We start from the raw sequence: 13219 nt of genomic DNA on the forward strand, positions 1-13219 counted from the left end.
CCACTGGACCTTCCTTCTCCTTAGTTCTGGGTTACTTAAGCTGTAACTGTGAGTTTAACTCAACTACTACACAGACATGGGCCTATATACATAGTACAGGAAAGAAACAGCTACCAGAAATCATAAAAGGGACAGAGAAGAGTTCCTTTTACTGCCCATTTATTACCGTGCAGGTTAAAAAACGGGAAAAGAGGCCGGGCGTGGTGGCTCACACCTGTAATCCTAACACTTCAGGAGGCTGAGGCAGGCAGATCATGAGGTACACGCCCAGGGAAGAGAAGGGACTTGTCCAAATGTCACTCAAGTACTTGGTCCATAACATTAAGCTTTGTAATTCACCAGGTTAAATGTGACATCACTGTTCCATCCACCCTACCAACACTCCAAAGAAACTCAACTTCTGTTCCCTCTTGAGGAAGTAAAACTTACCAGATAAAAAGGGGAACGAGGTGGTGGGGGGGGCTGGCGTCGAGGCCGGGGGCCACCAAACGAGGTAGCAGTGGAGGGAGGGCTGGGGGGACCAGAGCGCAATGTCAGTGTGTCAGGCTCATCCTTGGAAACAGGCAGCCGGGATACCATGGTGACAGGCAAGGGAGCGGCACCAGATGCCGAAACCACAAGGGAAGATGCCTGGGAAGCTGGGGACTGTGTGGAGGCTGGGGCCAGAGCCAAGGTCTGAGCTGCAGCTGGGCCCAGGGTAGGAACTGGGGCAGGGCTCAAGGTCAGTGTCTGCACTGAAGCTGGGGCCAGGAGTGAAGCAGATGACGATGCTGGAGCCAAAGTCAGCGTGTGAGCTGGGGCTGGGCCCATCGGAGAAGCTGGAGCCAGAGGGGGTGCTGGAGCCAGAGACAGCGTCTGAGTTGGACCCAGTGGTGGTCCTGGTGTCAAAGACAGTGTCTGGGCTGGAGTTGGTACCAGGGATGACGCTGGAGTTAATGACAATGTCTGAGTTGGAAAGGGTCCCTGGGGGTTCCCCGTTCCCAAAGAGAGTGTCTGAGATGGAGATGAGCCTCCAAGAGTGGGTGCTAAAGCTGGGGCTAGGGCCAGTGTCTGCGTAGAAGCCGGGCTCGGGAGAGGTGACGGAACCGGGGCTGGTAGCATAGTTTGAGTTGATGATGGAGCCAACACAGGGGTTGGAGCTGGTACCGGTGAAGCTGAGGCTAAAGAGGTTCCTGGAGTAGACGATGGAGCCATAACTGGAACTGGAGTCTGTGATGAAGCCAGGACAGGAGCAGGACCTGGAGATGGTGCCAGGACCGGAAGAGGAGCCAGAGGAGGAGCTGAAGAAGGAGCCAGAATTGCTGTCTGTGGAGCCGCCATAGGAGCCAGAGGGGTGGCTAGAGCCTGAGATGCAGAAGATGCTGGAGCCAGAAGGGAAGCCTGAGCTGGAGCTGGATTTGGTGCTGACGGAAAAGGATTGGCCAGAGCTGAAGCTGGCACCAGGACAGGTGAGCATGCTGGGGCCACGGTTGAGTTCAACCCTGGAACATGTGAAGAGGTGGGAGCCAACAACAGAGGGTGACCAGGTGTCTGAGACGAAGACAGGGATGGAGCTGTGGCCAAACCTAGAGTCAAGGCTGATGCTGACGGGGAAGCACCAGATGGTGCCAAGGAGGGAGGTCCAGGAGCCGCTGGGACAACAGGTGCCAATGGTGGAGTCACACTGGTCAACAGAGCTGGGCCCGAAGCGGAAACAGGCAAGGGGGCTGAGATGGGGATGGTGAGTGGAGCCGAGGCTGGGGCAGGAAGTGTGGTGGGGACAGAGATGGGGAGTGAAGATGACAATGGAACTGAGACTGTAGAGGACACAGGACTAGCAAGGGGAGAGGAGTTGGGAATTGGCATTGGAGAAGAGGCTGGCCCAGGGAGTGAGGATGGCACGTGGAGAGGAGAAGAGATGGTCAAGGGGGCAGCTCCGGGGGTTGAAGCTGTGGAGAGAGAGGAGGAGTTAGCCCCAGAATTATTTTCCTGACCCTCTTTACTCCCTGTCCCACCTTTCCCTTACCCCCAAGCTCCCCATTTCCCAGAAGGCATTCACTCCCACAACATGAAGTCAAACATCCAAGTAATCTGACAACTAGATTTTCTTCCCCTCCAAGATTCCAGCAAATGTATCTTGAAATTAGGTCAGGGCTCAGGCAGCCCACTTCTGGGGCCCACTACAAATCAAGGCAGTACGCTGATATGAAAAAACCTGTACTAAAACTAAGAAACCTTGAGGCGACCCCATCTCATCTCCATTCCTGGCAAGGACTTCTGGCCTCAGCCACCTGGACTCACCACTGACTTCAGGTGAAGGACTGTGGACCAGCTTGAGAAGAGGCCTCACCAGAGTGGGTGTGGGCATGGGGGCTCGAGCAGTACCCAGAGTAGGTGTGGGTAGCCGGCCAGGGGTTAACGTGGGGCGTGGATTCAACACAGCTGGAAGCCCAGAGCTCGGAGGCCGGGGTGCTGGGGCCAATGGAGGAACAGGAGTCAGTCCATCCCGAGGGGCTTGTCTCACTACAATCTTCACCACGCCTGTATTATTCACCATGGTTGGTGGCACTGCAAGAGGAAGCTACACTGAGAGGAAGGTAGAAAAGAAACAAAAGACCCAAAGAATGGAAGAAGTCCAGGGGCAGGAGAAGGTGGCAGACAGGTATCATAGATATTCGCAAGGGAAAACAACACTGAGGGAAGGCTGGACAGACAGTAGCCCAGCGCATGCCTGGAAGGACCAAGGCCAGCAAGGGCTAAGTAGGAAGGCCAGGAGCCTCACCCTGGTTAGCAGCAAGCGGAAGGCTGAGGCCAGTAGGGGCAGGGGTGGTGCTGGGGGTCGAAGAAGGCAGCACAGAGACAGGGGTAGGGCCAGGGGTCGGGGCCACGGCCTGGATGAGGGCCACATGGGCAGGCTGGCTGATGAGGTGGTGCTGCCCCCCTGCTGACACGAGGTGCACCACATTCCCTGGGTTAAGGGAAGAGAGAAAGAGAGAGAGAAGCAGCTATCAGCCTGAGGAGGACAGAGGCAAGGCAAGAAGAGAAGGAAAGAACAGAGAGGGAATAAATTCTCTAGAATGACCTCCTCCCTGTCTTTATCCAAGATCCCTCCAACCATACCCGCTGGCCCCACCCACCAAAAGCTTGGGAAAGAAACATAAAGGCTGACATTCAAAAAAGTCACAAAAACAAAGAGACAGGGAAGAGGAGGAAAAAGGCAGGACAGGGGGTGGGTTTTACCTACTTTGCAGCGGGCGGGGCTGCCCCACAGCAAGCTGGCGCACCTGGGCACCAGTCAAAGTCAGCTTGTTGCCCTGGATTTGGAAGGTGAGAGGTTTGCTTCCCCCTGCATTAGCCACTGGACGTTGTGCCAGTGAGGCTAACTGCCCGATGCTGACCACTTCGCCTGCTAAAAACAGAGAAGGCCTTATTGTACACAAGGCTCATCCCGCTCAACACCACTTCACAGAACCCATGAAGCACACTCTCCCCCGAGTGTCCAGTTCAAACAACTAAGCCCTTCCCACAATTTACCATGTCCCAACAAACTCAGCCTCCACCTATAGCCTTTGAGCTTTTCATGTGCTACTCCTTCCAATCCCATTTGCTTAGCAATCTCCTTTATATCCTCTAACATGGCCTGCCACCAGACTGAGCTAATCACCACCATCTGGTCTACACTGCCCTTTTACCCCAAATACTTTTCTACTGCGAGGCTTACCACTATTTATTCATCTATGTGTCATCTCCCTATGTCAATTTCTTAAGGGCTCTTAATTATGATCTAACAATGTCTAGCATAATGCCTAACATATGTTAGCTGCCTCAATTTTTTTTGACACAGGGTCTTGCTCACGATTGCAGTGGCGTAACCATGGCTCACTGCAGCTCCAAACTCCTGGCTCAAGCAATCCTCCCACCTTGGCCTCCCAAAGCACTGGGATTATAGGCATGAGCCATCATGCCTGACCCAGCTGCCTAAAATTTGATGCTCTCATGGTCCTGAGCTTTCCTCCCATCTCAAGTCCCTCACCACAGAGCCCTGGGAACTTACAGGGCAGGCGAGCCTGCATATCGGGAGATAGAATGAGGCGCTGTGGTGCAGGAGTCGGAGTTGGCACTGCTGTGGTGGTAGCAGTTGCCGTGGTGGTAGAAGTGGTGGTGGCAGCAGCAGGAGGGAAGGTGTAGCCTGGTGGCACTGTCAGGGGCTTCAACAGGCTAGAGGAGCCTGGAGGTGGGGCTGGGCTCAGGCGAACTGGGGCAGGTGGTGTTGGCTTTAGGGACAAGGTTGGCGTGGGAGGCCGTGAGGTCCCACTCAGGACCCCCAGGGGGGATGGCAACACTGCAGACACAAAGCAAACACCTGTCAGATATACCCTGACTAAAGCCTTAGCCTGGTCCCAGAAGCCTCCATACTCCCTTCCAACCCATCAAATACTAGACCCCTGTCCCCAGCCCAGCTCCTCAAACCCTTTAATTTCACTACTTCTTCCTCAGTCTGAACAACCTTTCTGAAGCACCACGCATCATCCTTGGCTCCCTTTCAACTCACCCTGGGGGAGAGAACCACTGTTGGGCTGCAGTGGAGGCAAGAGGACAGGGCCAGGAGGCCGAGATGCAGGAATAAGCGGGGGCCCGGCAGGTGAGGCTGAAACCATCAGTGGTGCTGGCAGCACTTGGGGGACTGGGCCAGGGGTGGGCTGGGCTGAGAGCTCAGGACCTGGAGGAGGTCGAATTGGGACAGGGCCCAGGGGCGTCCGTGGGTTGTTCACCATCACCACTGTCCGGCCTTCTTGCTTAGGTACTGGCTGCAGCATCCTATGAAAAAAAATTAAGGGAGTGGGTAGGGAGAGAAGCAGAATAAGGGGTAGCAATATCAAAGAAAAGAAGAAAATGAAACAGAGAGGCAGATTATAAAAGCAAAGAAAAGGAAAGAGACCCAAGGGAGAAAGAGGAATAGGAATTCAAGATAATCAGAAAGCACCGAACAGAGAGAAAGGGAGAAAAAGTGACTAACACAGAAGCGCATCCCAGTACCCTCTTCTAGTTATTCTCTCCCTGATTCCCTCCACGTTTGCGCCCTTTTCTTCCCACCCCAGGCCCCTCTGAGCAGCTTTCAGCCACTTATTCTAGGAACCAATCCCCTCATTCCTTAGTCCTTGTACCTGTTGACCTTCATCTTGACTGGCTTGGGCCGGGGTGGGGGGTCAGGAGCAGTAGCCACCTCTAACAGTACCCGGCGAGAGAGGCGGTGCCGGGGCAGAAATGTGTCTGCCTCATATCGAGAGACACGACCTTCCAGACCAATAAGGTCAAATCGACCCATGTCTATCCGCTGCCACAAGAAAGAAAGCACAGTCATAAAGAAGAACAAAATCACATCCTTTGCAACGCAGATGTAGCTGGAGGCCATTATCCTTAAGTGAATAACACAGAAACAGAAAACCAAATACCACATGTACTCACTCATAAGTGGGAGCTAAACACGTGTGGACATGAAGATGAGAACAATACACGCCAGAAACGACTGTGGCGGAGAACGGGCTGAAAAACCACCAGTTGAGTACCATGCTCACAACCTGAGTAACAGGATCAATCGTACGCCAAACCTCAGCATCGTGCAATATACCCCATGTAAGAAACCTGCACACGTACACCCTTACTCCAAAATAAAAAGGCTGGGTGCAGTGGCTCACGCCTGTAATCCCAGCATGGTTGGAGGCCAAGGCGGGTGGATCACGAGGTCAGGAGTTCAAGACCAGCCTAGCCACGATGGTGAAACCCCATCTCTACTAAAAATACAAAACATTAGCCAGGCGTGGTGGCACGTGCCTGTAATCCCAGCTACTCGGGAGGCTAAGACGGAGAATTGCTTAAACCTGGAGGGACGGAGCTTGCAGTCAGCCGAGATCATGCCACTGCACTCCAGCCTGGGTGATAGAGCGAGACTCTGTCTCAAAAAAACAAAAAAAATAAAGTAAAAAAACAAATAATAGGCGGGGCACCATGACTCATGCCTGTACTCCTACTACCTTGGGAGGCCAAGGTGGGCAGATCACTTGAGGCCAGGAGTTTGAGACCAGCCTGGCCAACATGGTGAAACCCCATCTCTACTAAAAATACAACCAGCATGGTTGTGCACACCTGTAGTCTCAGCTGCTTAGGAAGCTGAGGCACAAGAATCGAGAATCACTTGAACCCAAGACACAGAGTTTGCAGTGAGCTGAGACTGCACCATTGTACTCCAGCCTGGGTGACAGAGTTAAGACTCTGTCTCAAAAAAAAAAAGTAGTAGAAACAACACAATGCAGTGTCAAAGATGCCAATTTTACAATGATTTATTGGATATGATGCCAAAAGCACGGCCAACAAAAGAAAAAAATAGATAAGTTGGACTACATCAAAATTTAAAACTGGGGGCCAGGTGCAGTGGCTCACGCCTGTAATCCCAGCACATTGGGAGGCCAAGGCGGGCAGATTATCTGAGGTCAGGCGTTCGAGACCAGCTGAGCAATATGGTGAAACCTCATCTCTACCAAAAATACAAAAATTAGCTGGGAGTGGTGGCACACACCTGTAGTCCCAGCTACTTGGGAGTGAGGCAGGAGAATCACTTGAACCCAAGAGATGGAGGTTACAGTGCACTGACATTGCACCACTGCACTCCAGCCTGAGCGACAGAGTGAGACTCCACCTTAAAAAAAAAAAAAAAAAAAAAAAAAAAGCCGGGCGCGGGGGCTCACACCTGTAATCCCAGCACTTTGGGAGGCCGAGGTGGACAGATCACCTGAGGTCAGGAGTTCAAGACCAGCCTGGCCAACATGACGAAACCCCATCTCTACTAAAAATACAAAAATTAGCTGCCCATGGTGGCGCATGCCCATAATCCCAGCTACTCGGGAGGCTGAGGCAGGAGAATCGCTTGAACCTGGGAGGCGGAGGTTGCAGTGAGCCAAGATTGTGCCATTGCCCTCTAGCCTGGGCAACAAGAGCAAAACTCCGCTCCAAAAAAAAAAAAAAAAAATTTAAAACTAGGTGTGGTAGCTCATGCCTATAATCCCAGGGCTTTGGGAGGCCAAGGCGGAAGGATCACTTGAGGCCAGGAGTTCAAGACCAGTCTAGGCAACATATCAACACCCCATCTCTACAAAAAAACTAAAATAAAAAATAAAAAAATCAGTCAGGCATAGTGGTGTACGCATATAGTTCCAGCTACTTGTCCGGGAGTTTGAAACCAGCCTGAGCAACATGGCGAGACACCATCTCTTCAAGAAAACTAAAAAAAAAAAAAAAAAAAAAAATTAGCAGGGCCAGGTGCGGTGGCTCACACCTGTAATCCCAGCACTTTGGGAGGCCAAGGTGGGCAGATCACAAGGTCAAGAGATGAAGACCATCCTGGGAAACATGGTGAAACCCCATCTCTACTAAAAATATAAAAATTAGCTGGGTGTGGTGGTGTGTGCCTGTATCCCCAGCTACTCGGGAGGCTGTGGAGAATTGCCTGAACCTGGGAGGCAGAGGTTGCAGTGAGCCAACTGCACTCCAGCCTGAGGACAGAGCAAGACTCCGCCTCAAAAAAAAAAAAAGAAAAAAATAAGCCAGGCTTGGTAGTGCATACCCGTGGTCCCAGCTAGTTGGAAGGCTGAGGCGGGAGGACTACTTGAGCCCAGGAGTTCAAGGCTGCAGTAAGCTATGATCATACCACTGAACTCTAGCCTGGGTGACAGAGACAGACCTTGTCTCGAAAAAAAACCCACCAAAAACAAGTGTTTGTGCATCAAAAAACACTATCAACATAGTGAAAAGACAACTCATGGAATGTGACAAAATATTTGCAAGTCATACATCTGATAATGGGTTAATTTCCAAAGCATATAATGAAGTCCTACAGCTTAACAACCACCACACAAACACCCAAAATTAACAAATCTTCAATAGACATTTCTTCAAAAATATAGACAAGTGGCCAATGAGCACATGAAAAGATCCTTGACAGCACTCATCACTAAGGAAATGCAAACCAAAACCACGATGAAATACCAATTCACACTCATTAATATGGGTGTAATTTAAAAAAAAAAAGAAATAGTAACAGGTAATGGCAAGGATGTGGAGAAATTAGAACCCTTATGCCCTGCTAGGGTGGAAACATAAAACATGCAACTACTATGGAAAACAGTGTGGAGGTTTTCCCAATATGCAAAAATGGAATTGCCATATGTTACAGCAATTTCACTTTTAAGTAAATACCCAAAATAAAAAGCAGAGATATTTGTACACCTATGTTCACAGCCTTATTCACAAGAGACAAAAGGTGGAAAGAATCCAAGTGCCCACTGACAGATAAGTGGATAAACAAAATGTGATGCAGATGCTCCTGGACTTACACAATGAGGTTACATTCCAATAAATTCTCAGCAAGTCAAGAATTTAATACCCTTTAATACCCTTGATAAGCCCATCAAAAAGTAAAAAATTGTAAGCTGAATCATTCTAAGTCCAGATGCTCCTCAATTTACGATGGGGTTACATCCTGATAAATTCACAGTGAAGTCAAAAAAATATTAAGTTGAACCATCGTTAAGTCACATGGCTAGAATATAATAAAACTAAGGGAATGATACGGGAGTAATGAGGATGCAAAAGACAGACCCCAGTCTAACAAAAAGAGGTACACAGTTGGGGTAATGCCAATAACCTTTACATTTCATATTAATGGAATCATACTTACCTGGAGGGGGTGGACATCTGTGGCCCTTAGCACCAGAGAGGCGGTGCTAAAGCAGATGCCTGGGGTGATGAAAGGGGAGGTAACCGGTCGAGGGTCGAACAGATTTGGATGATTGCAAACTTTTCTAAGCTGCATCAAAATGTTGATGACGCTCATGAAATGGCCTGTGGCTAGTGTCTCCTTAGTTCTGGGGAAAGAGGAAAAATAAATGGGACGTCCTAACAGCCACCTACACTCCAATCTCGAGTCCCAGGGCCCACCCTCCTTCCTCCCTTACGTGGTCTGTGCCATGAAGTCATCATAGAGACAGCGTTGACGCTTGGAGAGCCTGCAGCGGATAACATGCTCATACTTTTTGGGCATCTGCTTCTCAACATCCACCTTAACACGGCGCAGTAAAAAAGGCCTCAAAACCTAAAAGCAAATTAAGCGGGAGGCTAAACAGGAGAACTCAGGCACCGAGCCCCAGCCTAAGCCCCTCAGCAAACACTAATGGAGCCATACAGCACACCATATCAGACACCAACCACACAAAGATGAGTCAACTGCAAGCCCTCAAGGGATCTGCTGTCTGCTGAAGGAGACAGACACAAAATGATACCACGCACAGGAAATGATATAAGGAAGCACTGTGGGCAGACCAACTACACAGGATAGAAAACTCAAACTAGATTTTGAGGAGTGATTGTAAGTTTACAAGATGATGCAAACAAATCTAGAAGATGAGGAGAACAAAACCTGTGGCCTTGACAGGAGATAAAACAAAAGGCAAATCTGTAATCTCAGAAGATAAAATCGAACAGGACACAGTCATCCATGTCTACAGTGACATGGAAGAAGTAAAGGAACGGAGGTAAATGAAGGAAAAGTAATAGTTAAGGAAGACTTCCTGGTTTTTTTTTTTTTTTTTTTTTTTTTTTTGAGACAGAGTCGCTCTGTCGCCCAGGCTGGAGTGCAGTGGCGCGATCTCAGCTCACTGCAAGCTCCGCCTCCCGGGTTCACGCCATTCTCCTGCCTCAGCCTCCCGAATAGCTGGGACTACAGGTGCCCGCCACCACGCCCGGCTAATTTTTTGTATTTTTAGTAGAGACAGGGTTTCACCGTTTTTGCCAGGATGGTCTCAATCTCCTGACCTCGTGATCCGCCTGCCTCAGCCTCCCAAAGTGCTGGGGATTACAGGCGTGAGCCACCGCGCCCGGCTGACTTCCTGTTTTCTAGCTTAGCTTACCAAATGATAGTGATTGACCAAGATGAAGTAGAAATAACAGGCTATAAGGCCAGAGATGTCCGGCTTAGAACAGTGTTGAGTTCAAGAGGAACTCTCAATTAATGATACCAAATCAGAAGTTTAAATACAGGTCAAGTGATCTAGAAAGTCAAGGAATTTCAGTACAGACTGGAGAGTCTTTATCACATAAGAAATAGTCAAAGCCTTAGGAATGAGTAGGCCTGTGAGATATGTAGACTGAGAAGACAAAAAAGTAAAGATCAGAATGCTGAAAGATGTTGTGATTTAAAAGCTGGGCGAAAAAGGAAGAGCCAAAGGAGACTAGAGAGAGAAAACACCGACAATATGAAGTTGAAGAAATCCAAGCGGGGACCAATCAGCAGTACCATTCTACTCAAAGACAGTAAGGACAAAAACATCACCATTAAAAAAAAACAAAAAACAGGCTGGGAACAGTGGCTCACGCCTGTAATCCCAACACTTTGGGACGCCAAGGGGGGCAGGGCGGATCACTTGAGGTCAGGAGTTCAAGACCAGCCTGGCCAACATGGCAAAACCCGCCTCTACTAAAAATAACAAACATTAGCTAGGTATTGCAGTGCAGACCTGCAACCCTAGCTACTCAGGAGGCTGAGGCAGGAGAATCCCTTGAATCCGGGAGGTGGAGGTTGCAATGAGCCAGATAACGCCACTGCACTCCAGCCTGGATGACAGAGAGAGACTCTGTCTCAAAAAAATAAAAAATAAAAAAGCCAGGCGCAGTGGCTCACACCTATAATTCCAGCACTTTCGGAGGCCGAGGTAGGCAGATCATGAGGTCAGGAGATCGAGACCATCCTGGCTAATATGGTGAAACCCCGTCTCTACTAAAAATACAAAAATTAGCCAGGCGTGGTGGTGGGCGCCTTTAGTCCCAGCTACTCAGGAGGCTGAGGCAGGAGAATGGCGTGAACGCGGGAGGCAAAGGTTGCAGTGAGCCAAGACCACGCCACTGCACTCCAGCCTGGGCGACAGAGTGAACTCGTTTTAAAAAAAAAAAAAAATTAGCCAGGCTTCGTGGCAGGCACCTATAGTTCCAGCTACTCGGGAGGCTGAGGCAGGAGAATGGTGTGAACCCGGGAGGCAGAGCTTGCAGTGAGTGGATATCGCGACACTGCACTCCAGCCTGGACAACAAAGCAAGACTCAGTCTCAAAAAAAAAAAAAAAAAAAAAAACAGAATTGATGACTAAGATAAGGTCACTCAATCTGGCAATGGGTTAGTCACTAGAACACTGGAGCTTGACAAAGGAGTTCAGCCTGGCACTGACTTCCCTCTCCCCAAGGGTTTCCTGGGCACTGCCCAGGTGCTCAGGAATGATTCCTTACCATTCCCAATACCCTGAGAAACTGCTGCAGGCCCTACCTTGTGGAGGCGTTTGACTAGACCTTCATTATACTCTTGGCTGCCCTCAATCATGCCAGTTAGGGGATTAGAGAACCACTCCTTGAACTCGCGATGAGACTGGAAGACATGGGGCATCAAAAAGTGCATCAAGGACCATAGCTCCATGAGGCTGTTCTGCAAGGGAGTTCCTGTCAGGAGCAGGCGCCTCTGGCTGCAAAGACAGAGAATCAGAGAGAGGATGGTCAGCAAGCTCCCAACCTTCTGAGCATTCTGATACATTCCTCAACACAGGCAGCCCTCCCTTCTAGCCAAGTCAACCCTCCCATGAATCCCCATCTCCATCTCCACCTGTTGAAGTTGAGGAGTGACTGCCAGCGCTGTGACTTGAAGTTCTTGATGTTCTGCGCCTCATCCAGAATGAGATAGCGCCAGTTCTTGCGACGGAAGGCCTGGTGGTCCTGCAGCACCAGCTTGTAAGACGTGATACACACATGGAAGGCATTGGGCTTGGTCCAGCCCTGAGGGATCGAAGACAGAAAGTAGCAGATAGTGGGATGAAAAGAAAAGAGAGCAAAGGGAAGACATGCTAAACTCCTCAAAGGACAGTAATCAGGTTGGAAGAAAAGACAAAGTCCCAGCAAAAGAATGGAGCGACAGAAAGAGGAAGGGCCTGGGTGCGGTGGCTCACAGCTATAGTCTCAGTAGTTTGGGAGGCTGAGGTGGGAGGATCTTTTGAGCCCAGGTGTTCAAGGTCAGTTTGGGTAACATAGTGACACCCCATCTTTATTTTTACAAACAATTTAAAATTTTTTTAAAAAAAAAAGAAAAGAGGAGGGAAAGGAATTCACCTGAGGAAAGGGCTTAAAAATAAAGGAGGCATCAACGGGAGGAAAGTGACCACATGAAAGATCGAACCTGCCGCTTGAGCTTCCTCTCTTTCTGGGCTCCATAGTAAGTGAGGATTTTAAAGCTGGGGCACCAACGTTTCAACTCCATCTCCCAGTTCAACATCACGCTGGTGGGAACAATGATTAAATGGGGACCCCAGTTACCTGTTTGGCAAAAAAATGAGAGATGGTAAGGAAATGTAAATTCTGTGGTTCTGATTCCTCAATTGTAACCCTGACCACCCTTTGGCCCTTCCTAGGAATCCTAGCACCTACACTGTCCTCTCTATACAATTAATGACCAGAGTCAATAAAGCAAGTCAATGAAGCTGGAGTCATCACTGAACAAGCTCCCAGGGAGCTAGACTAGGGAAGGGGCCTTGCCTACTTACCTTTCTCACAAGCCAAGTGGGCAAGCAGAGAGATGGTCTGGATCGTCTTCCCAAGCCCCATCTCATCAGCAAGAATGCCATTAAGCTTCTTCTCATACATGGTAACCAGCCAGTCTAGCCCAATGTGCTGGTACTCCCGGAGCTGGCCCCGCAGAAGCAGGGGGATGGGCGTCTTTACCTGGCAGAGAGGAAAAATAGGTAACACAATGGAAATGAGGCGTTTGTCGTGGGGACATGAGAAAGTCAAGACATGAGAAAGGAGAGGCCAGAACCTGGGGATACCTGGGTCGTGGCCAGCGTGTAACCCTTGGGCTGGAGACTTTCAGCTGCTGCAGCAATGTCAGTAATTTCTTTCTTTGGACCTAGAGTAGTGGGCCCTGGAGTGGGGGGCCCACTGCCTGCATCAGCCTCACTCCGCTCTTCATCCCTGGCAAGCAAGTACTCCACCCCAAAATCATCATCTTCCTCCTCTTCATCTGCTTGGCTCTGTGATTGGGCATCCTCAGACTCTTCAGACTCAGATTCCTCTGATGCTGAACTTCCACTTGTTTCTTCCTCCTCTGAATGTTCATCTTCCTCATCCTCACTCTGGTCCTCCACAGAGTCTAAAGCATAA

The 13219-nt window shown here is 49.7% G+C and overlaps 1 protein-coding gene across 3 annotated transcripts in view; it reads right to left on the reverse strand.

Annotated features, from left to right (window-relative positions):
* SRCAP (Snf2 related CREBBP activator protein) overlaps nt 1-13219 on the reverse strand; it is a 41828-nt gene that overhangs the window by 14265 nt on the left and 14344 nt on the right. For 2 of the 3 annotated variants that reach the window (XM_030797965.1, XM_030797973.1), the window contains exons 12-25: nt 12886-13208; nt 12604-12781; nt 12240-12376; nt 11673-11842; nt 11343-11535; nt 8988-9124; nt 8711-8897; nt 5145-5314; nt 4532-4797; nt 4034-4321; nt 3224-3388; nt 2762-2947; nt 2281-2547; nt 430-1928 (exon numbers count right to left, since the gene is read on the reverse strand). In XM_030797965.1, the coding sequence (XP_030653825.1) occupies nt 430-1928; nt 2281-2547; nt 2762-2947; nt 3224-3388; nt 4034-4321; nt 4532-4797; nt 5145-5314; nt 8711-8897; nt 8988-9124; nt 11343-11535; nt 11673-11842; nt 12240-12376; nt 12604-12781; nt 12886-13208 (4166 nt within the window). The remainder of the gene's footprint in view (nt 1-429; nt 1929-2280; nt 2548-2761; nt 2948-3223; nt 3389-4033; nt 4322-4531; nt 4798-5144; nt 5315-8710; nt 8898-8987; nt 9125-11342; nt 11536-11672; nt 11843-12239; nt 12377-12603; nt 12782-12885; nt 13209-13219) is intronic. The other variant, XM_030797982.1, reaches the window with a different exon arrangement.

Source organism: Nomascus leucogenys, chromosome 2, assembly GCF_006542625.1.
Source record: "Nomascus leucogenys isolate Asia chromosome 2, Asia_NLE_v1, whole genome shotgun sequence".
NCBI lineage: Eukaryota > Metazoa > Chordata > Mammalia > Primates > Hylobatidae > Nomascus > Nomascus leucogenys.